The 25311-nt window shown below is 44.1% G+C and overlaps 1 protein-coding gene across 2 annotated transcripts in view; it reads left to right on the top strand.

Moving 5' to 3' along the window:
• Positions 1-25311, top strand: part of LOC309361309 (putative helicase senataxin) — a 267706-nt gene that overhangs the window by 166197 nt on the left and 76198 nt on the right. For both annotated transcript variants that reach the window (XM_081896197.1, XM_081896196.1), the window contains exons 10-13: positions 6608-6710; positions 7407-7565; positions 8077-8300; positions 10229-10396. In XM_081896197.1, coding sequence (XP_081752323.1) covers positions 6608-6710; positions 7407-7565; positions 8077-8300; positions 10229-10396 — 654 coding nt within the window. The remainder of the gene's footprint in view (positions 1-6607; positions 6711-7406; positions 7566-8076; positions 8301-10228; positions 10397-25311) is intronic.

Here is a 25311-nt window from a genome sequence, read left to right on the forward strand (position 1 = left end):
TTTGGTGTCATCTGCAAATTTGATCAGGATGTCCTTGAGTCCATCATCCAAGTCGTTGATAAAGATGTTGAATAAGACCGGGCCCAAGACAGAACCCTGCAGCACCCCACTAGTCACTCTTCTCCAGGATGAAGAGGAACCATTGATGAGCACCCTTTGGGTTCGGTCAGTCAGCCAGTTACAAATCCACTGAGTGGTAGCATAGTCAAGACCGCATTTTACCAGCTTCTTTACAAGAATATCATGGGGCACCTTGTCAAATGCCTTGCTGAAGTCAAGGTAGGCTACATCCACTGCGTTCCCTTCATCTACCAGGCTTGTAATTCTGTCAAAAAACGAGATCAGGTTAGTCTGACATGACTTATTTTTCAGAAATCCATGCTGACTATTGGTGATCACAGCATTCCTTTCTAGGTGCTCACAGACTGTTTGCTTAATGATCTGCTCCAGAATCTTCCCTGGTATTGATGTCAGACTGACTGGGCGGTAATTATTTGGGTCCTCTCTTTTCCCCCTTTTGAAAATAGGGACAACATTTGTCCTCCTCCAGTCTGCCGGGACTTCGCCTATTCTCCAGGAATTCTCAAAGATGACTGCCAGTGGTTCTGAGATCACATCTGCCAGTTCTTTTAATACTCTTGGATGCAGTTCATCTGGCCCTGGAGACTTGAATACATCTAAACTAGCCAAGTATTCTTGTACTATCTCCTTAGTTATTCTGGGCTGTGTTTCCTCTGCTGAATCATTTGCTCCAAATTCTTCAGGTCTGGCATTGTTTTCTTTATCGGAGAAGACTGAGGCAAAGAAGGCATTGAGGAGTTCAGCCCTTTCTGTGTCCCCTGTTTGCATTTCACCATCTTCTCCTCTGAGTGACCCCACTGTTTCTTTGTTCTTCCTTTTGCTACGAACATACCCATAAAAGCCTTTTTTGTTGCTTTTAACCTCTCTAGCAAGCCTGAGTTCATTCTGTGCTTTAGCTTTTCTGACTTTGTGTCTACACGTGCTGGCTATTTGTTTGAATTCCTCTTTGGTGGTTTCCCCCCTTTTCCATTTTTTGTACACATCCTTTTTTAATCTTAACTCAGTTAAAAGTTCTTTAGATAGCCACCCCGGCTTCTTTAGGCACCTTCCATGTTTCCGTCTCATTGGTATTGCCTGAAGTTGTGCTTTTACTATCTCCCTCTTAACAAACTCCCAGCCATCATGAACTCCCTTTCCTTTTAATATTACTGTCCATGGGATCTCACCCAGCACTTCCCTAAGTTTTATGAAGTCGGCTTTCCTAAAGTCAAGAAATTGAGTCCTAGTATGCTTGGCTGCTCCTTTCCGCTGTATAGTAAACTTCAGAAGAGCATGATCACTCGCGCCTAATGATCCTTCCACTTCTACCCCACTAACCAGGTCATCAACATTGGTTAGGACCAGATCTAAAATGGCTGTTCCTCTTGTTGCTTCTCCCACTTTCTGGACAACGAAGTTGTCTGCAAGGCCAGTGAGGAATCTGTTTGACCTTATGCTCTTGGCTGAGTTTGACATCCAGCAAATATCCGGGTAATTGAAGTCCCCCATTACTACTATCTCCCTTCCTTTTGCATGCTTGGCCATCTGTTCCAGGAAGGCATCATCTATGTCCTCCGTTTGGCTTGGGGATCTATAGTAAACTCCCACAATAAGGTCCCTGTTATTCATCTCTCCCTTAATTTTGACCCAAATGCCCTCACTTTGGCTTTGAGGTTCTAAATCTTGGATCTCTTCACAGGTATACACATCCCTGACATATAACGCCACTCCTCCTCCTTTCTTGTCTGGTCTGTTTCTCTGAAATAGATTGTAACCCTCCATTATTACATTCCAGTCGTGGGACTTATCCCACCAGGTTTCAGTGATGCCTATTATGTCATATTTAGTTTGCTGTACCAAGAGCTCAAGCTCATCTTGTTTATTACTCATGCTTTGCGCATTAGTGTACAGACATTGAAGTCCATTAATCATTCCCCCGTGTCTCTTATTTAAGGATTTTTTCCTCCCACCACTAGGTCTGCGTACTGTTTGCTCCATTTGGTCTATGACATTTGGATGATCATCTTCATCAATTGATAGACTCCTACCTTCAGGAGTACTGTCTCCCTCCCCCACAGTCAGTTTAAAGCCCTCCTGATGAGGTTTCTGAGATTTTTGGCAAAAACATTCCTCCCAACCGTTGTGAGGTGCAGCCCATCTCTTGCCAGAAGTCCATCTTCAAGAAACTGCAGTCCGTGATCTAAGAATCCAAACCGTTTCTGTTTACACCATTTGCGAAGCCAGCTGTTCACTTCCACTATTTTTCCCTCTCTCCCTGGGCCACGTCGTTCAACTGGGAGGACAGATGAGATGACAATTTGTGCATTTAATTGCTTCAATTTCCTGCCCAGAGCCTCATAGTCTCTTTTGATCTTCTGGAGGCTATTGCTTGCAGTGTCATTGGTTCCCACATGAACCAAGAGGAAGGGGTATTTGTCAGTGGGTTTTATGATTCCTTGCAGTCGTTCAGTTACATCTTGGATCTTAGCCCCGGGGAGACAGCACACTTCCCGAGACATCTTGTCAGGCCCACAGATCACTGCTTCTGTTCCCCTCAGTAGGGAATCCCCTATCACCACTACACGCCTCCTCTTAGGTCTGGTCGGGGTTCCTCCATGATCTGTCCGTTCCAAGGTCGCCTGCACATTCCCTGAGGACTGACTTTGCTGCTCGTCTTCATATACCTGATCGACTGTAACGAGGGAGAGATCCTCAAATGGAGTCTGCTCTTCGTCTTCCATTCTAGGGGAGAGGACCTCAAAGCGATTGTGTATTTCTAAGCAATCAGAGCGAACCCTGGGCCTCCTACTTCTTTGAGTCACGTTTCTCCATATATCTGGTTCCTGTGTTGGTGAACTAGCCTCCTTCTCAGGGGAGTCCCCTGTCTCCTCCTTGGTGGAGACGGTGTGCTCTGTCTACTGATCTAAAAGTTTTTCTTCTGTCCTTATATGTGAAGGTGATGCCCTCAGGAAATTCCCACCGGAATCTAATCAAATTCTTCTTGAGTGCTTCTGTTACTGTCTTATAGTTCTGCCTTTTCTTCAAAATTCTTTTTGGGATTTCCTTAAATATTTTGATAGGCCTATCTTCTATTATTAACTTCGCTTGTGCTTTTTGATGTAATATTTTGTCCTTTAAAAGTCTTGAGTTGAAAAAAAATAAACAATCTCCTGGCCCTTTATAAATGTCCGATCTTTCTGATTTGATCCTGAAAATTTTATCAATATCCAATAGTATCTCTTCTACCTCTACTCCCAACCAGTTTGCAATCTCCTGTGATAGTTTCTCTTGAATTTGTTCATCATGAGTTTGTGGGACGCCTCGGAAGCGGAGGACCATCTCCTTCTGATGCATCTCCATCAATGAAATATCATCTAGCAGCTCTTCATGGGCTCTCTTTAGGTCGTTTATTTCTTCCTTCGTTGAATCTTGTGATTTTTTAATGTCCTTATTTTCCATTTGCAATTTCTTCGTCATTTCCTCTTGTTTGGTAGATTTACCCTTGAGTTCTTGTACAGATTTATCCAGTTCTTTATTTTTAAATGAGAGGTCACTTATTTGTGTTGTTAAGTCTATTATTAGCTTTGAGTTTTGTTGAATGTTGCCAGCTAATATGTCCAGCTTATCATTCAGGCTCTTTTCCATCCCCATTATAAGCTCTTTTATGTCAGCATTGGGGTCCGTTTCAGCTGTTGATTGTCTTCTCACTTGTAGATCTGACCCAAATGTCAGTGTAGTTTGGTATTTTTTTAGAACCTATATTTGTCTTCTTCCTTTTGGTTCTGATCAAGATATCTTTATTTCAAACCAAGAATTTATATATTGCTAAACTTTGAAAATGCTCTGTTTATAGTCTATAATTTAGTCCTTTTATTTCATCTGTTGGGATTGAAAGTCAGTTAAGATTCCGGTGGTTTTACACTATGTCACTATCAGTTCATCTCAAATATTTAATTTTTTTAAAAAATAAAAGTGTAAAAAAATCCAAGTTTTAATATAAATTTAATTAAATATTTTGTTTTAATTTAATTACTTTGGCAGTTATCAGAGAAAAATTCCTTCGCAGTACTTAACATCCGTCTTAAGAACTTATTTTCTAGAAGCTGAACTTGGTATTTCAGGTATCCTTTTGTGTATAGCTAGTTTTCTTTATGGTTGTGCTTCAAACCTGTGTCTTACCAGCATTTTTTAAATTATGGGAGTAATTTTATATACCGCCTCTAGGTGGCGTGCTTTTCCAATTTACTTGTGAGGTGGTCCTTCTTGTTTTGTTTCTCTAGCCTCTCTTTGTTGCGGTGACTGTTTCCGCCACTATTCTTCTTCCGGCTTTTTTCCCTTCTGGGGGCGATGACTCACACTCCCCCCCCCCCCCGCGCCATTTTCGCCAGCTGCTTTATTCCCTATTCCAGTCTTTTCCCTCCTTCTTTCTCTCCCTTTGTATATCTCTTCCACTTCCCTTTCACTTCTTTATCTTAGAATCATAGAATCATAGAGTTGGAAGAGACCACAAGGGCCATCGAGTCCAACCCCCTGCCAAGCAGGAAACACCATCAGAGCACTCCTGACATATGGCTGTTAAGCCTCTGCTTAAAGACCTCCAAACAAGGAGACTCCACCTTAATCTTTATCTGCCCACTGCTGCCTGGTCTTCAAATCTTTTCTATTCCTTCTCTTTTCCACTGTCTCCTCCACGTTCCTCCCCTCCTTTTTCTTTTCCACTCACCCCTTTGTTTTACGCTGATCTCCTCCTCAATGGCCGCTGCTTTGTTGTCACCGCTGCTGCTGCTGTTTGCTATTTCAGCTCCTTGTCTCTCTCAACAGAGCGTCCCCCTGTAGAAGCAGGTACTCAGTATGTCTCAGTTTTTATTTTCTGCCTCTTTACAAGGCTTATTTTCCACAACTTGATAAGTCTCAGAACGCTGAAGCTCCTCTCTTCATTAGCTTTAGTGTCCTTTATAATATTAAGTTAGTCCATACTCCTTTTATTTTAATTTAAACCAGTGTTATTACCTTCTTCCTTCAGGAGTACTCTTGATTTTACAGTTTTGGTTTGGAGCAGCCTGGTGCTTTCTCATTCGGGTCTAAGGGGCGTCTCACGGTTGGGTGTGCAATCTTTTCTGCGCTGAGGTTCTTCCACCTTCCTCCACTTTTTGTGCTGGAACGGCAGAAAACCCCTTTATGCGCTGCTTGGATCTGTTTTCTTCAGTCTGGAACCTCCTCTCAGACCTCTTCAGGGTTTGCATTGCCCTCGCTTCCCCGTCTTTTTATCCCGCATCTGTGACTGGGAGTGCTCTTACTGCAGCAAAGCGCTTTCCCTGACCCGACGCTGAGCGCACCATGCCAGGAAGTGAGTGACCAACTTGTTTCAAGAGTGTCAGGCTGGGAGCTGCACTCTGGATGTAATTTATTATAAATGCACCATAAAACTGACAGGGAGTCATTAAATCTTATCAAGGCTTGCTTGCCTGTCTGAGATCATTACAGCCTATGCGGGAAGGAGCCATGGCTGTTTAAAGTGGTATAACAGTGCTTTAAAATGTAGGGTGTGGATGTTGTCTTAGGACAGGAGGTGGGGGAACATCTGTGACCCTCCAGATGTTACTCAACTACAACTCCCATCAGCCCTAGCATATGGCCAGTGGCACCAGGGATGGATGGATGGGCATTGTAGTCCAGCAATATCTGGAAGGCCAAAAGTTAAATTTATTATTATTATTATTATTATTATTATTATTATTACCCCACCACTCTGGGCGGCTTCCAACAAAATATTAAAAATACAATAAAACATCAGACATTAAAAACTTCCCTAAACAGATTCCCCACACCAGCCGTTGAAAGGTGTGTCTCGTTCATGCAAAAGGGATTTTTGTAAGCCTAACTGTTGCACTAGTGTAGTAGTGGACTCTAGGGTTTTTTGGCAAGGGGGAGCGGGGTTAAAAGTGTCCCATTTGGGGTTTTTTTGGATGGGGCAGGTGTTGAATGTTTTTATTTAGTTTTACAAATGTATGCATCAAAATTATGCTAATACATCAATAGACACTTTTTTAAGCAATACAGTCCTCCCTCCCAATCCCACTGAGCAAGTGCATGTGCATTTAACAAAATACATTGCATCACAATTGTCCATGAGTAGATGGAGGCTGCTAATTCGATGGATTCCCAAACAGGAAAGTAATAACAGAACATCATATGTCCATAAAATGGTTGGAGTCTTATGTTCAATATAGAGCTTTCATATATTTGGTAAGTTTCTTCATTAATATCACTGTCCATACCTTTTGTCCTCATAAGAAAAGTTGCAAGTTTGCTAAATTTCTCCAGTTTTGTGCCACCAGTTGTTGGGCTGCTGCAAGCAGGGATTTTATTATTTCCTTAGACTGTAACTCCTTTTGCTCTCTGTGAAAATCAGTCAATAAAGTTAACTGTGGTGAGCCACAGACTCTCTGGGCCCCATTTATGAGCAGGGAATCCTGCCCAATGGTTTTAGCAGCCCACATGTGGTGGAAGAGCAGTCTCTTAAGCCTATGCTTCCATTTCCCTGCAGATGGCACAGGAGTGGCTAGAGAACCAGAAATCAAAAGAGCAAAGGCCTTTTGAGTTGAATTTGCTGAACTTCAATGCAGACACAAATGAAGCAGATTTTACAAGTGAGTGAGAATTTCACTGCATATAAACAAATGGGAAGTAGAAATGCTGTCCTGTTTTTAATGGTGGTTGTAGTAGATAACAGAAGTGCTTGTGTTAACACTAGACTGTTGGGGTGAGCAGTCAAGGGCTATTATACGTTATTCTGCCCAACACAGAATGTTGATGTGTATTTTAGCCTGTTTTCAGTTTCTCGTCGATTTGATTTTAAAAAAATGTTTTAAATATTTTTTTACCAATTATTTTATTGTTTTAATCTTTTGGTAAACCAAACAAGCGGTGTATAAATTTTATGAAATAAAATAAACCAATATCTGTGACAAACAAACTGATATCCAGGTGCTGCAAATGATTAAATAAATAATGAATAAAAATCAATATTATTTGATTAAAAAGAAAAAAACGAGGATTGAGGCAAGGTGTGCCTGCTTTATCTCAATACCCAGAATGCTTTCTCTCTCCAAAATGGACCTCAGCAGGTCTCACCAATGAAAAAGCTCATACAACTAAATTGAGTGAATATTTATTAGAATGTGCGACTGGGTAACCAAAAACATCTGGAATTCAAAGTTCAGCTGTAGCAACTTGTGCTCGACATGCCTACTGTTTTATTAAGAGCTTTTGGTAACAACGTAGTTGTATCTGTATGTGGCTAAATGCTTGCATATTTTTGTTCTGTGTTCAAATTACTTCTCCAGTTAACATCTCAAGAAGCAATTTAGAGAAACAGCTGCACCCAAAGGAATGTGACTTGGTGTTCTTAATATTGTCTGAAAAGCAAAACTTCTATAGCAAAGAAGGCAAGGCAGAGAGCTGTCCATTACGCCATGTGGGCTATGTGACTCGGTTTTATACTGGTAGGTGTTTTTTTTTTAAAAAAAACCTAATAAGTAAGTGTACAAAACAATTATGTTAGCCAACCCTTGGTGTCAGTAAGTTATTTGATTTGGGATGGGGGACCCATTTCTGCTATTTGAGCATGAAATTCTGGCTCAGTCCAGGTATTGCACCAAGCTTTGTGGTTAAGAAAGCTTAACTATAGTTTGGCATGAAGTTTTGAGTTGACAAACCTTGGTTTATCATCCACTGGCAAGCCAAGAAGCCATGAATTGAGATCAGAAGTCATTGTTACAAGTGGGGTTACAAGCCACGATTTTGGGAAATGGAAGCAGGCAAAGAACTCTAAACAATGTACAGTCTGTTAATATGTATGCTAGAAAAGCTCTCAAATCATGATTTGAATGCTAGATGATAATGAATGCATACACTGTGGTTTCTGAATTGTACCCCTGTCTCTCTCTCTCTCTCTCTCTCTCTCTCTCTCTCTCTCTCTCTCTCTCTCTCTCTCTCTCTCTCTCTCTCTCTCAGAGATGAAAGAGCAGGATGCCTGTCTCCTGTCTGTCAAGACACAAGGAAATTTGTCCGGTGTTGATAAGAATGTCAGGTGTGTGGTGATCAGTTCTTTGGTGACAACGGAGCAAATGTTCAAGGCCCTCCTTCTTCTGAACCGAAGCCCTCTAGCCAAAGCCTTAATCAGCCCACAAAACTCTGACTTCTGTCTGACAGGCTCAACTGTGGACTTGGAGACTTCTGTAAGTGTTTGTTTTAAAAGGCAATATAACCCAGTTCTGACTTGGGGAGGTATAAGATATTTTGCTACCCATTACACAAATCGTATGCCAATGAGCCAGGTGTTAAGCTGAAACTCCTTCAGAGATGGGCAGAGAAGACCAGAGAAAGGCAAGAGAATATTTCTACTCCAGCAGCCAACTTTCCGGAGGTGGAGGCGGGGGATAGGAGGAGAGACAGTTAGCTGTTAAGATTAGCAGCAGATGGAAGCTTTCTCTTGTCATCTCCAGGGAAGCCTTCGGAATTATGGTTCACACACCACCGCTTTTCAAGTGTTGCCCGTAACATGTGGTCACAAATCTGCATCTCTTGGGAACATGGTCTTTTAGATGTGAGACAAGGCCTCTCTGACTGGCACTTGCAAGTCTGCCTAGGCCACACACACTGTCCCCAGTGTGCGTACATTCCTCTGTACGCAGGAGAACTGCGACATACATCCAGTGGAGCTGTATGCATGCTTAGCAGAGTTCTGCAAGAAGCGAGGCTGTGTAGGCGTGTGGCATCATGAAATTTATTGATTTACAGCAAATCAAAACAACAAAACATGAATGGTGTGAGCAGTGTCTCTCACACATGTCTTCTCTGTCCGAAAGCAGAGAACAAAGAGCAGAAAAATAAAAACACACAGAACGGAAGTTCTCTTGTCTGAGTTTCTGTTCCCACACTTCCAGCAGTGTGGAATATAAATAAGGATCACATGATCCAGCAATGCGAGAATGAATTAGAGACACCCAGGCCTTGGCCTTCACTGGCCTTGCTTTGCACCCTCCTTGAGTGGTGGTGGTGTTATCTGCCTGGTTGGGATGTGTCCTTGAGCTCTGATCAAGCCTCTTGCTTGCCTGAATTTGGGAGGAGAGTGGTGTCTTGAATGTGAAGAAAGGTAAAACCCACCATGTTTGCGTTGCTCACTTTTCTCCCTGCCATGTGGCCCTCAAAATGTTCTGGAAGGAATGTGGCCCTTGGACTGAAAAGGTCCCCCTGCCACTACCCAGTGCATAATTCCATCTACACCTTTTTCATCTCCTGTTTGGCTGTATCTCACATGGATGTGAAATTTAGCTGCTTGGGAAATTCACTGAGTCCCACCTGTCTTTCCATAGCCAAAATTAAGCTTGAGCGCACATTACCTGTCTTAAGCCAACCTTCCCTCAGCCTGACACTCCCCAGGTGTTTGGGGCTACAACTGCCATCACCTCCAACCATTGGCCGTGCTGGCCAGGGCTGATGGGACTGGTAGTCCAAAACATCTGGTTGGCACAAAGCTGATGAACATCAGCAGCAGTCTTCCACAGTCTCCTCCTTCCTCTTCATTTATTTATTCAATTTATATCCCACTCTTCCTCCTGAAAGTTGAACTTGGGCCTTAGGAGAGAATGACATGGTGATAATATTCCTGTGGCAATTTTCTGCAAAATGAGAGGTCCATTGAAGAGAGACTTCCAAATCCTTGGGGCTTTTGTACCTCTGAAGTGAGGGCAGATAACGCAGGGTCAGTTTGCACAAAATGCTAAACCAAACCATGGCTTAGTGCAAACTTGCAGGTGCTCAAAGAGGTGATGGTGGCTAGTTTGATTCGCCTTGAGGTCCTGCTACTGTGAGCTAAACCATGGTTTGGCTTGCATGTGTCTTCTGGACTTGGACATGTGGTTCAAACTTTAAGTGAGGCAAACCACAGGCTTAAGTTTGGAAAACTTGCTGTAGCCCAAACCAAGACCTAGCTCACAGCAGTAGAATACTGTAAGCAAAGCCATCACAGTCTCCTGTTCTGCGAACCCACATGCTCACACTAAGCCATGGTTTGGCATTGTATTAGTGTGAACTAGGTCACAGAAATCTCGGAACGGTCCCTTCTGGTGAGAGATGCACCTTTGTCCTCTCCTTTGCCCCACAGTCTTCGTACATGAAGGAGCTTAATGAAGATCAAAGGACAGCTATTGAAACTGCTTACACCTTCGTGATGAAGCTGCCTTCATTGCCCAAAGTTTGCTTGATCCATGGGCCACCTGGGACTGGGAAATCTAAGACTATCCTTGGGCTCCTTTACCGAATCTTCAGCAAGGTAGGGCAGGTTGGTAACACCCTGCATGTGCTGGTCCTTGTGAGAATATTGAGAAGGCTGGACAACAAATGGCATTCCAGTAGTAGTAGTAGTAGTAGTAGTAATAATAATAATAATAATAATAATAATAATAATAATAATAAAAGTTATTTTTACCCTGCCTTCCATATGCAGCTTCCAGCGTATATAAAGACGTAGTAAAACATTAAGCCTTAAAAAGCTTCCCTATACAGGGCTGCCTTCAGATATCTACTGAAGGTAATATAGTTACTCATCTCCTTGACATCTGATGGGAGGGCGTTCCACAGGGCGGGCGCCACTACTGAGAAGGCTCTCTGTCTGGTTCCCTGTCACTTCACTTCTCGCAGTGGGAACTGCCAGAAGGCCCTCGGTGCTGGTTCTCTGTGTTCATGCTGCATGATGGGGGTGGAGACGCTCCTTCAGGTATACTGGGCCAAGGGTGTTTAGGGATTTAAAGGTCAGCACCAACACTTTGAATTGTATTGGGAAACATACTGAGAGCCAAGGTACATCTTTCAGGACCAGTGTTATATGGTCTCGGCAGCCACTTCCAGTCACCAGTCTAGCTGCTGCATTCTGGATTAGTTGTAGTTTCCAAGTCACCTTCAAAGGTAGTCCCACATAGAGCGCATTGCAGTAGTCCAAGCAGGAGATAACCAGACCATGTATAACTCTGGTGGGACAGTGTGCAGGCAGGTAGGGTCTCAGCCTGCGTACAAGGTGGAGCTGGTAGACAGCCGCCCTGGACATAGAATTAACCTGTGCCTCCATGGACAGCTGTGAGTCCAAAATGACTCCCAGGCTGCGCACCTGGTCCTTCAGGGGCACAGTTACCCCATTCAGGAACAGGCTGTTGTGTGTCGCATGCCTGTTTACTTTCAGCCCTCGCTGGGAACTTCCGTTTGCATATAGCTTTTGCTTTGCTGTTTTGCTGGACACGAAGGGATGCAGACATGTTTTCCTTTGTTCCTGAACTATGCTGAATAAATGCTGTACATTATGCTTGCACATCTCTCTGTCTGCCTCTTCTGCTGTGAGGTGATTTACACACTCTGCTGACAGAGCGTGCATGGGTCTCTAAACGTATCTGAGGCTTGTGTCACTGTTTGATGCTGTTCCAAGGGAGACTGGCTGCCAACTGGTGGCTGGAGCCAGCTGGGGGCCTGTCTGATGCCTGCCTGATGCCCCCGACTCCTGGCAGTATCCCAACAAAAGGGTTTCGGGCCCAGATCCATGGCGCTTACAGGAGAGTAAGACTGCTGATGGCTCCCAGCAGAGACAGAAGTATGTGAAGCTGATTGTCCCGGCCACAGCTAGAAGGCTTTTGAAGTCTGTGCCAAGAACCAATTAGGCCGGAGAGAGAAGCACGCTGTGTCTGATTTACGACGTGCTTAAGATAAGGCTGATTGTAAATTGTATCCAGTTCCAAGGCTTGCGTGAAGAGCAGGAATGGATCTTTGACAAGCCTCAGATAGGGTTCCATGCCCAAAGCTTAATGGCCACAGTTATCAGACCTGGGCAAGGCACTGCAAGGGCCAGTTGAGAAGGCTTGGTGTGTGGCACACTGTTTCTGAGGACCCCCAAGCACCTCTGATTGATGCATGGGTTGTACAAGATTCAAGAGCCATGGGGGTAATTCTGCTCTCAGTAGCTCCAGAAGAGTTAATTACCCTGGCTGGCAAGACCAGCTCGCATGAGATATGGGAGGGGCTTCAGGCCTCACATCTCCAACAAGAAGCTAGGTCTGTGTTGCTTTACTTCAAAAAGCTGCACAAGAAGTGTTTGGAGCCGGGGGGGGGGGGACCTCAGAAGTCATGTCCTAGAGTTACAGAAACTCAGACAGGAATTGACTCAAAGAGGTTTCAACATGCCAGAATCTCTGTTTGCAATCCTTATCCTGGATTCTTTAGACGTGAGCTGCCGCGCTGTGGCGAGCCAGCTGGCAACTCTTCCTGCGCAGGAGCAGGAGGAATGCAGCTGAACCAGCTTGTGTGCTTCAGGGGGAGCAGTGTGGGAGAGGATTCCAGCCTCCAGGGGGAGCCAAGGCGTTGGCAGCAAAGTACTTTTTGTTCCAGATTCTGCAGACAATTTGCTCAGCATCCCACAGCTGACTGAGCAAGACTGAGATTTCTTTCAAGAAGGGCATCCGTGTCATCAGGAAGGGTAAAGAGGACATTTTGCATGCAAAGTTTGTTGATGGCTTGTTCTTGATAACTTATGATGACAAAGCTGTTGGTGTGTCTAATGTTGAATCTTGTTGTGTTGCACAAACTAACAAAGTTCTTCATGCAGGATGTATTCACGAGGTGCACCGAAGATTTGGTCACATGTCTTGGCAGGCACTGGCCAAAATGCCTGGGTTGGTTCAGGGTTTGAACATCAAGCCCTGTAAGTTTCACATGAAGTGTGTATCTTGTGCAGAGAACAAGGTGAAGGTTGCTCCAAAAGGCAAGGTGTTTAGTAGACAGGCTTCCAAACCCTACCAGCTAGTCCACGCAGACCTGGTTGGTCCACTTGCTCCCTCTTTGGGTGGAGCAAGGTACTTAATGGTTTTAATTGATTCTTTTTCTAGGTACATTCATGTGTTTATGCTCCAGCAGAAGTCAGAAGTGTTTCCTAGGTTCAAGGCGTTCTGTGCTTGGTTGGAGAATGCTCACAGTAAACACATTGGCTGTTTGTTTACTGATTGAGGCGGTGAATTCACTTCTCAGCAGTTTGAAGCTTTCCTGACTGAGAAGGGACTCCAGCACGACCTCTCAAGTCCCAGATCTCCATGGGAGAATGGACTTTGCGAGTGGGCAAACCAAACTTTGCTGCAAGGCCTAAAAACCTTGTTGCATGCTGCCAATCTCCCTGAGAAATATTGGGCGGAGTCTTTGAATACTTTTGTTTATACGTATAATAGGAGACTGTCATCGCCTATTGGTTGTGCTCCCTATGAGAAGGTGTTTGGTAAGAAACCTTATGTCAAGCACATGAGAATCTTTGGTTCTGACATGTGGGTCCGCACCCTACAGAGCAGCAAGCTTGGGAAGCGTGGGGCACATGGTTTGTTCATGGGGTACGAAAAAGGTGCATACAGGGTATTCATGACTGTCCATTGGGTTCACAAAGAGTGTTGAATACAATCCTAAGTGGGGGGGGGAATGTGGGAATTTTCCAGAGTCACTCAGAGGAGGATGAAGATGATGAGGAAGCTGAGGATGATGATCAGAGTTTGGATTCTAGTTCAGTGGGCGGCGCTGCTGCTGGTGTCAGCGACAGTGATGACACAGCAGACTACAAGAGCGCAAAGGCCTCAGTCAGACCATCTGATGCGTCTGACATTGAACTGGAAGAACCCCTGTTCACCATTGGCCACTTTTCTCCTAAGAAGGAGGAGATGAGTGCAGAAGACTTGCGTCTAGCACGCAGATCTGAAAGGACCACAAAAGGCAAACCTCCAAAGCGATTTGCTGATGAGTTTGCTAAGACAGCAACTACTGTTCTTGGTAGCTCAGAAAAGGTGTGGGAACCTTCAAGCTTCAAAGAGGTCCAGGAGTTAACCTCGAAAGATGCTGAACCATGGCTTAATGCCATGAAGACTGAAATTGATTACTTGAATAGGAACCAAACCTGGGAGCTGGTGCCAACAGTCCCAGGAATGAGGCTGGTTGGCAGCAAATGGGTCTTCAAGGCCAAGACAGACCAGAATGGCAAGGATGTCAGGCACAAAGCCAGACTGGTCGCCAGAGGTTTTTCACAGATACCAGGACAGGAATACCACGAGACCTACTCACCCACCGTCAAGTATGAGAACATTAGACTAATGCTCAAGATTGTTGCAGAGGAGAAACTGCACATTTCTCATCACGATGTGAACACAGCTTGTTTTGGACGGGATTTTGGGGGAGGAGCTGTATATGCTTCTACCTGATGGAGTGCAGGTACAGAAGGGAATGGTCTGTAAACTATGGAAGTCCCTATATGGCCTCAAGCAGAGTGCCAGGTGTTGTGACACAAAACTCACTGAGACATTGCTTTCTCTAGGTTTTCACCAAGGCATGTGTGTTTGTCAAAGAGGAGGGGCAAAACAAACGGTATTGTTTATGTTTTTTTGATGATCTTCTTTTGTTTTGGAAGAATCAGGCTTTGTACCAAAGCACCCTAGCTCAGCTGAAGGAGCACTTTGACATGAAGGATCTTGGTGAGGTATCCAACTATCTTTCTCTGCAGGTGGAGAAGGACCAAGCAGGTAATTTTCTGGTACACCAAACACAGAAAATTGCTGGTGTATTAACCAGGCTGAATGTGATGGCCTGGGAATCCGATTCCGAGGCTGAACCGGAGGAATCCCAGCCTGCACAGGAGTCCCCGCCTCCAGGGCCGGCTGAACTGGGGCAGGGCCTTGATTCTGAAGCGCCTGCACCTGTGCCGGATCCTCAGGAGCAGGCACCAGGTGAATCCACTCTGGCTCCAGAGGTGGTTGAGGACTCAGTGCCTACACGTGAGTCTCCCCCTGGGCCCAGTAACCCTTCAGCCTCTCCTGAACTGCAGAGGCTCAGGGCAGAGAGGCGAAGGGAACTGGTTTCTCCCAGGAGGAGTGCTCGCCTTAAGGCCAGGAGAGGCGGGTCTCCTGGGGGCCGGGACCGCCCCTGGCCTCAGAGAAGATAAAGGCCAGTCAGCCCGGTCCCAGGTTGCGGGAGCAACGTCGTTGTTGAGTACCTGTTCCTGCCCGGACCCAGACCTGACCCTCCAGTGTTCCTGTCCCCGCCCGGCTTCCTGCTTCGCACCTCGCCCCGCTCCTTGTGAACTGTTTCCAGGCTAGTGACCCAGGACCGGACTTTGACTACGCCAACGGTAACCTTCCCCCCGGGATCAGCACACTGAATTTGGTTGATGCAAACCCAGCAGAAACACTGATGGTGACAGTCCCCCACCCACCCCCTGCCCCCCTGAAACAGTACTTCTGTCTTGTCAGGATTCAATCTCAATCTGTTAGCCGCCATCCATCCTCCAACCGCCTCCAGACACTCGCGCAAGACATTCACCCCCTTCACTGGTTCTGGTTCTCTAGCTGTCTCAGTGATTGTTTCATCGCCCTCAGCTCTGGAGAACATCACGGGGCTGTCCGGGCTCCATTCAGTTGGAGCGCTTTGGAGCCAGACAGTTTGTAGCTCTGGTTAACTCTGCATTCCAGCAGTCCACCAGGGAATCCGCTGAAAGGCCATCAACATGGGATAAAACATTCCCTACCACTCTCTGGAAACCATTTTGTGAGGAGTGTGTGTGGTTGCTCACGAAGATAACAACCAGGACTCCCACCTGTCTTTTACAGGTTTTATTGAGTGCAAAACTATGTACAGTCCAGAGGTCCAAAATCAATGCCTGCCTCAATCACTAGCAGATTCCGGAAGTGCCTTTTTCCTGTTTGCCCTCCAGCATAAAAGCCTGGGAAAACCCCCTCTCCGCCTCTTCTCCTTACGTGTTCCCTGGCAAAAACTATGCGACGGAAGAGGCACTTCCAACTCCCTGGGAGCGGTGTCATGGCTCATCTCAGCCTGACTGAGCCTTTGCATCCTCCCCCCCTTTCTCTCGTCATCCGTTTCTCCTAAAGGTTCGCTTTCACCAGACTGACAAGGTGCAGCTGCTCAACAAAGGAGGAGGCTGTCTGTACGTTCCTCTCTCTCCTCCCTCCCTTGAAGGCAGACCCCTGACACATTTGGATCAATTAAGTGGCGGGGGCGGACCATCCGAATCGGTCCCACCTCCCTGCAGAGGGGAAGGGTCGCGGAAAAGTGATGGATCGCAGAAAAGTGAAGGATCGCAGGAAGTGATCCGACCATGGCACTTCTTTTGTTTTTGCTTTTACTTAGTGTTGGGATTCAACTGCTGGAATTTGCCCTGGGGCCGCCTGCAAGCCCCTGAAACTCCGAACGTCCTCCGATGTGTGCAGCACTGAAAAAAGCATCTCCCTTCTTCTCCAGGGTGCTCCAGCAACATAAATCAGCTTGATTTATGCACACTATACTTCTAGCGTTACACAGCAACAAGCGTGGGACTTTGTAGATCTAAGCTACTATTTATTTACACTCTATATACAGACTGTTAGGATCGTCCTACTCATGTGTAGGACACTGGCAGAGACACATGCCTGACTGGCATGTTCTCTCCCTCCTGGTCAGTCGTTCGGGAGCTTCAAAAGCTTTCTTCAGCCCAAACATCACAGTGGCTGATACCAAAAAGCATCAGCACACTTAGGGATCCTACAGAGTATTTGCACTTTGCGTAACAGAACTCAGTATCACAGCATTTTGGCTAATCTACTTTTATTTACATATAATACTTCCTCTTTCTCATCAGACAGCAAAAAGAAAAAGAACAAAAAACAATAGTCCCACTTCACGGAACACAGTAACATAAACATCCTGTCTCCGTCACTTCCCATACTGTGGAATGAAAACATACACCATCATGTGATAGACAACAATCCCATGACTGCAGACACGGAGCAAGAATCCTAACATCCTCCCCCGATGAATGAGCAGTGTTGTAGTCATCAGTGTAACTGCAACAACCATACAGATGTCATACACACAGTATACCCCTGTACCATCCGTTCCACCCTTGGAACTACATGCAACTGGATTGGCCTTGGGCCTTACCATCTTGCACTTCTGACTAGTCTTGGCGTCATAGTTTTCCTGACTATCAAGAAGTTTCACACCTGGCTTTGTTGGGACTCGAACCCTAGCCCCGTTCCTCTCTGAGGAATCGGTGTTGGCACACATGGCCTTTGGACATGGTTCAGCTTCCTTTTCCAAGGAAACAGTGTCTACCCTTACAGCCTTTGGGTGTGGTTTCCCGTCCTTTGAGGACAAACCCTGTATCCCTTTCAAGACTTCGGATTCCAAGACCTGTGTCGAGCCACTAGCCACAGCTAAAACTGCAATAGCTGTGTTAGCAAACTCCTGAGCATACCTGGTGGTAGCTGTCTCAGATCTGTACACCAGGCGCACGTCTTTCACTGTATCAGTGGAACTCGCCTCACTTTCAGCATCAGCAGTAGACTCAGTATCTGAGTCTGAAGCAAGGGGGTTGCCTTGGAAACACACACATTTCCTCCCCATTTTTCACTGCACTCAACATCCCTAGTGAGTAAATCATATTGGCATGAGGTCTCAGTACTTTCTACAAGCCACCATACCCGAGGAAGAATCTATGCTTCCTGCCTTGTGACGTCTGCACCCACATGTCAGACCCATCTGTTGGTCCCTTTGCACATCTTGGGTTTACCTTGTCGCAGTCCCTAGCAGAACTTTTGTCTGAATCCAGGGAAAGGCCTTGCAAACTATGTTTGCTGAGCGTGTCACTCTGTTGCCTCTGAATCCATACATCAGAATCTCCATTACCAATAGGGTGCCTTTGTAAGATACCCATATCGCCTCCTTCCTTTGCTTTGTCCTGAGCACTTTTGGTACACCTGACCATCTTCGTGTCAGACACCAGCAATCTGGAAGACCCATGCACACATCCTGCATGAAAAAGATGGTTATCAGACATAGCATCACTTGTCTCTCCAACTTTCCCACCATCCCCCATGTTAACATCACAACATAGTAAGAACAAGCCATTTATAATGTGGCTTTTGTTCTTCTGGATGGTTGCACACTGTTTGTTGACATAAACAGAACATCCAGGCTGCATCAGCTGGGCTTCTCCAGCGCCGAGAGAACAGAAGAAGTGAAAGTACAGTCCAAAGTACATGCAATGAAAGAGAGATAAGGCTGTCTTCCATTCCCACAGTCTTCTCAGACAGGCATGTGATTTACAACAAACTCAAATGCAGCGTCGGTGGAGTGAAATGTTAACACTCTCCCCCATTTCAGGTAACCAATGCTGCATAGGCTAACACAGCAGTAAGTGAAGTGAACATACTGTTGTCATACACAAAATATACCCCTGTAGTACCCGTTCCATGTTTGGAACTCCCTGCAGCTGGACTGGCCTTGTGTTTGACCATTTTGCACTTCTGGTTACCTTCCTTCCATGGGACTAGAGCCTTAGCTCTGTTCCTGTCTGAAGAAACAGTGTTGACCCTTGCAGCCTTTGAGTGTGGTTTCGCATCCTTTGAGGACAAACCCTGTACCCCTTGCAAGACCTCAGGCTCTGAAACCTGTCCTGAGCTACTAGCCACAGCTATATTTGCAACAGCTGTGTTAGCAAACTCACGAGCATACCTAGTGGGCTTTCCCCCCATAGCTCTTTCAGATTTGCGCATCAGGCACAGGTCTTCTTTATAGGGCTTCTCTTCTTTGAGAGAATAGTGACTCATAGTGAACAGTGGTTCCTCCAATTCTTGATCAGACTGTTCTGATGGTCTGAGCGATGTAATTGCATTCTGGTAATCTGCTGCATCAGTGGAACTTCTACCTGTGCTCCCACTGTCACTGTCATTATCAGATTCCCCATCTGAGCCATCATCAATGGGATAAGTTTCGAAAATAGTTACGTTTGTTGGGAGATAACGCCAAGGCCTTGTGCCTTCCCCCAATGCAGCGTCGCCCAGGATTTATCACTCCAGTCTCCCGTCACGCTGATGCGACCCATACCCTCCTGGGACATGAGCACACAACCAGCAGAGTCCAAAATAGACACGTTAGCCTTGAGGTGTAACATCTAATCCTTATTTATTGTAACGAAATCAAACATAACAGTACAAACACTACAAAATAAACATGGTTCCTCTTTCTCTTCCTCGGAGAGAATGCTGAAACAAAACATCACTGTGAGAGAACAGTGGGAGGAAGGGAGCAAACAGTGTATCTCCCTTTCTGCTTATATAGCTGTAACAATCAGCAGCTGAAATGCATTACATACAGACACGTGATCCAACAATCCTATAACTGCAGCATAGGGAGGGGTGAAATCCTAACATCCTCCCCCATTTCAAGTAACCCGAAGCTGCAGTGTTTCAGCCTAACTGCAACCGCTGTATATAAATCTGAAGTTTTTCCCTGTTAACAACTTTTGATAACAGATCGGCTGGAATTTCATTTCCTAGCATGTAGGACACTTGAATAAGTCCTTTCTGAATACACTCCCTTGCACGTTGCAATCTTAATTGTAAGTGCTCTTTGCTTACATCCCTCTGTAGCGAGTAAAGACAAACATGCTCTATTGTCCTGATACATTTAAATAGGACATTTCACATTCACTCTTAGGTCTTTAAACAGCTGTAATAACCATTCACAATCTAGAAGTGCATATGACAGTGCATTCAATTCAACCTTGTAAGAATTTAAGCTTACTGTTGTCTGCTTTTTACATGACCATTCAAAAATACATTGGTTATACATGTAGCACACTCCAGAAGTGCTCTTGCTGTCTGTGATGTCACCTGATGCAAGTTTCAGAACTTGCATCTGCAAAAATCTCAAGACCTCCAGATTTTTGGTTGGTAAATTTTAGTCTGTAGTGCATAGACCTCTTTAGATAGCGTGCTATGCATTTCAGTGCCTTCCAGTCTTTAATCGTAGGATTGTTAGTGTGTCTGCTCAGCAAATTAGTGCTGACATCTATATCAGGCCTCGAACACCGGGCAATAAAATTTAGCTTGCCTAGAATACATCTGTACAGAGCAACATCAGAAAATGCTTTGTCAGGGTCAATGCCTGTCACCATTGGTGCATCTACAGGGTTTGCGTCAACCAAATTCAGTTTGGTCAATACATTAGCAATTTTCTGTGGTTGGTGTACCAAGATATCACCTCCCTGGTTTCTTTCTACCTCCAGAGAAAGATAGTTTGTTACATTGCCAAGATCTTTCATATCAAAATGCTCCTTCAGTTGAGCTAGGGTTATTTTGTACAAAGCCTGATCTTTCTAAAAGAAAAGATCATCAACAAAGCATACACAATACAGTTTGTTTTGGTAAACAAACATGGCTCTGCTTTGCCTTGAAAGTCTAGAGAAAACAACGTCTCTGTTAATTAAGTATTCCAACACCGGGCACTTTGTTTGAGACCATACAAGGATTTCTTTAGAACACAAATCAATCCTTTCTTTACCTATCAGGTGAATGCATATAAATCTGTTCACCCAGGTCCCCGTACAGAAATGCAGTGTTGACATCATGATGAGAAACGTTTAGTTTCTCCTTTGCAGCAATTTTGAGCATAAGCCTAATGCTCTCATACTTCATGGTGGGAGAGTAGGTCTCGTGATAATCTTGACCTAGTACCTGCGAAAATCCTCTTGCGACCAACCTGGCCTTATGTCTCACTACCTTGCCACTCTGGTCTGTCTTGGCCTTAAAGACCCATTTGCTATCAATTAGCTTCATTCCTGGTACCATTGGAACTAGTTCCCATGTTTTGTTTCTCTCTAAGGAATTTAGCTCAGCCTGCATGGCATTTAACCATGGTTCAGCATCCTTCGAGGTTAACTCTTTGACCTCTTGGAAGCTTGAAGGCTCTTGAATCTTCCCTGAGTTATTTATAACCGTTGTAGCTGTCTTTTCAAACTCATCAACAAATCTTTTAGGTGGTCTGCCCTTTGTGGCTCTTTCAGATCTGCGAATTATGCACAAGTCTTCAGGACTAATCTCCTCTTTATTAGGAGAATCACGGCCAATAGTAAACTGTGGCTCCAGACCCCAATCAGTGTCAGACTCTTCGGATGGTCCTTTGCACTCTTGTAGTCTGCCGTGTCATCACTGTCATCAGCAGCACTACCACCTCTCACTGAACTGGTGTCTGAACCTGTGTCATCATCAGATTTCTCATCATTATTAGTATCAGGATAACATTGGAAAATTCCTACATTGTCTCCCCACTTTGCATTATATTCAACACTCCTAGTGAATCTCACTGTCTTCGTGTCAGACATTAATACTCTGTAAGCACCTTTTTCGTATCCCACAAATATTCCATGCATACCACGTTTGCTCAGCTTGGTGCTCTGAGGTGTGTGAACCCACATGTCAGAACCAAAAATTCTCAACTGTTTAACAAATGGTTTCCTGCCAAACAACTTTTCATAAGGTATGCAACCTATTGGTGAAGAAATTTTTCTGTTATGCACATAAGTAAAACAATTGAAAGCTTCAGCCCAATATGAAAATTAGCATCACTCGAGAGATTTCATGCCCTGCTGGAGCATTTGATTTGCCCTTTCACAGAGAACATTTTGCCACAGAGCTCTGTTGGATTCCTTTCTCAGCTAGAAAAGCTTCAAACTGCTGAGAAGAGAATTCTGCCGTCAGTGAAAAGACAACCCACTTGTCTCTTGTGGGCATTCTGCAGCCAAGCGCAGAATTCTTTGAACTTAGGAAACGCTTCTGACTTCTACTTGAGCAAGAAAACATAAATATATCTTGAAAACTGATCTATCCATACCATGAAATATTGTGCTTTACCTAAAGATGGCTTTAATGGACCAACAAGGTCTGCGTGCACAATTTGGTAGGGCTCTTTGGCTTCCCTGCCAGATATTTTACCCTTTGGAGCAACCTAGACCTTGTGTTCTGCACATGATTTACCGTACATTTCATGTGAAATCTGCAGAGTTTAATGGTCATCCCCTTTACCAGATCACGCATCTTGGCAATGGCCTGAAAATTTAGATGACCGAGCCTCCTGTGATGGTCATGGAAACAATTTGCATGGGAAATTTTGTTAGTAGACATTGCACAGCACATCTCATTACTTCGCATATCAACATCAGTATCAACATCATCATAGGATAATAAGAATAAGCCATTCACACAGTCAGCATATAGAAGATCTCTTCTGTTCTTCCTGTTCTTCCTTCTGAAGGAAATGTTCAACTCTTGCACTGTGAGCTGAGAAATGCTCAGCAAGTTGTCCACCAAACCTGGAACAAAAAGAATATTACAAATCGTGGTCTGCCGATTCCTTCCATTTTGCAGTGTACTCAACATCCCTAGTGAGAAGAACTATGTTGGTGTCAGACATCAATACTCTGTACTGGCCTTTTTTGTAACCCAGAAATATACTGTGTGCACCACATTTGCTGAGCTTCTTGCTCTGTGGTGTCTCCACCCACACGAAAATCCAAAGGTGTTTGACATAAGGTACCTTCTGGAACAGTTTCTCATAGGGTGTGCATTTCATAACTTTGGAGTATCTCCTGTTATGAGTTTAAATATAACAATTCAGCAATTCAGTCCAAAACTCATTTGGCAAGCCTGCACTAAGCAGTAACGCTTTCATGTCCTGTTGCAACACCTGGTTTATCCTTACACACAAACCGTCATTCCATGAAGACTTCTGGGTAGCAACTTTGTGCTTCTTTTTTTAAAAAAAATATTATATTTTATTAATTTTCCATGCATTCATACCACATTACAGTTTCTATTAAACTTTTCGGTTTTTGACTTCCTTCGGCTTCTCTGCCAATCATCCAAATTCTAATTTCTTTAAATACACATTTCCAAATTTTGGTATTGCCCTTATACTTAGCCCCCTCTTCTATTTTGCTTTTTTACAATATTTCTTATGCTGTTACAGAGCTTCTCTGAATGCCACTAACGTTATTCCGTTATCACTTATACATTCCCAGTATTCAACTAATTTTCTCCAGTCCTCGATGAACTTTTGATCTCGTAGATATCTAATCTTCCCAGTCAGTTTATCAAGTTCTGCATAGTCCATCAGCTTCATTCTCCATTCCTCCAACGTTGGTATTTGTTCTTGTTTCCATTTCTGGGCCAGTAATATTCTTGCCGCTGTTACTGCATATTGGAAAAGCTTGTGGTCCTTTCTATTTATTTCATTACCAACAATTCCTAAGAGAAAAGCCTCTGGTTTCTTGACAAATGTATATTTCAACATTTTTTTCAACTCATTATATATCAGCTCCCAGAAGCTTTTCACTTTCTTACATTCCCACCACATATGATAAAATGTACCATCTTTTTCTTTACATTTCCAACACTTCTTACATGTTTTGTACATTTTTGCAAGTTTTACTGGTGTAATATACCATCTATATATCATTTTTATAATATTTTCCTTTAATGCAGTACATGCAGTAAATTTAATACTTTCATCCCATAGTTTTATCCAATCATTAAATTGTATATTATGACCAATATCTCTGGCTCATTTTATCATGACTGATTTAACTTCTTCATCCTTTGTATGCCATTCCAACAGTATCTTATACATTTTGGATAGGATTTTGTATTCATTATTTATTATTTCTATTTGGAATTTAGAATCCTTCTCTGCATATCCATATTCTTTAAAATCTTTTTTAAACATTTCATTTATTTGGAAATAATGCAATCAATCATACACAAACTCTTTCACTTCTTCATAAGGTTTCATTTTCCATTTCCCCCTTCTTTTGTAATCAAATTTCCATATGTAATCCAATTCTTTCTCATATTAATTTTTTTAACAGTCATAACCTCTAACGGAGACAACCAGTGTGGAGTTTTTGCTTCAAGTAGGTTTTTATACCTCTCCCATATTTCTATTAACGATCTTCGGAAAATGTGGTTTTCAAAAAAACAGACCTGGGTTGTTCACAGACTCCTTCTAACTCAGTACTTTATATCTTCGAGGGCTTAAGAGTTTCCACCTTCTTCCCCCCTCTTTTAACTTTGTATATTTTCCACTGCTGCTACTGAAAGAGTTACTTTTAAAAGTTTCAAAAGGAGGAAAGAGATCAAAGCCGCTAGCGGCAACTCACTTCCCGTTTCCAGCTCTGCTTGCAGTGCTGCGTCTAAGCTGATTTCAGAAGACAGCCGACCTCCGTTGTTTTAGCTTTTAATTCCGAATCCTTCCTTAGACCAAATCAATCCTTTTTTTATTAAAGTTAGGTCCGAATTTCTTGTAGTTTGAGAATTGAGCACTTTCCCTGCGAACTCGGGGCTTCGCTTTCCGAAGGCAGCAATGGCTTCCCTTCAGCCCGCTTCCCTGCCCGCCGTTCTCTTCACCCCGAATAGGAGCTACCTGACGGCCGGACAGTTAGCGTTTCGGCATCAACGGGAACCAGAACTCCTGGACTTCCTCCAGAGACTATTTTCGGGGAGCTACTGCGCCCTGTAGCACCCCCTTTTCCTTCGGAAAGCCCAGGATTCTCCTAGTGGTAAAATCCCCGTTCGCACTGGGGTTGGGCTCAACCGGAAGTCCAGCAACTTTGTGCTTCACCCCTTGTTCAGCCAGGAAACTCCCAAATCCCTGTGAAACAAAATCCTGTCTCTGATCTGTGAAAAGACAATAAATTTTCACATCATGAACAGATTTTACCCATGCACAAAATTCTTTGAACTTTGTTAGAAGCTGATTCTGCCTTTTTAACATATAAATCCATGCATATTCAGAATAGGAATCAACCACAATCAGGTAGTACTTGGCATTGCCTCTAGAGGGTGATAGAGGACCAATCACATCAGCATGCACCTGCTGAAAAGCTCTTTTGACTATTTTACTAGGCTTTCTGCCCTTTTGAGCCACAGTGACCTTTGTTTCTACACATCACACGTGTCACATCATTATCAACATCATCATTACATTCATTACTGTCAAATGAAAGTAAATACAGCCCGTCCTCATTGTAGGCAAACAGAAGATCATCTCCATCCTTTGCAATGATGCACTTCTCCCTGTCAAAAGAAACACAGAAATCTTGTGCAGTTAGCTGAGAAACACTGAGCAAATTATAAGTCAGTCCCGGAACATATAGTACATTTTGTACTGAGGTCTGGATGCTTTCAAGGTATATTTTCCTAATACCTTCACTTCGCAGACAATGTCCATCTGCCTGTTTGATGGTGTCATTCTGCTCCTTAAAGGTAACAAACAAACCTTTCTGACTACAGAGATGAAATGTCGCCCCCGTATCTACCACAAAAGCATTATGGGTAGGTGAGGTGGTGCATT

Source organism: Podarcis melisellensis (genome assembly GCF_964234715.1).
Source record: "Podarcis melisellensis genome assembly, chromosome: W".
NCBI lineage: Eukaryota > Metazoa > Chordata > Lepidosauria > Squamata > Lacertidae > Podarcis > Podarcis melisellensis.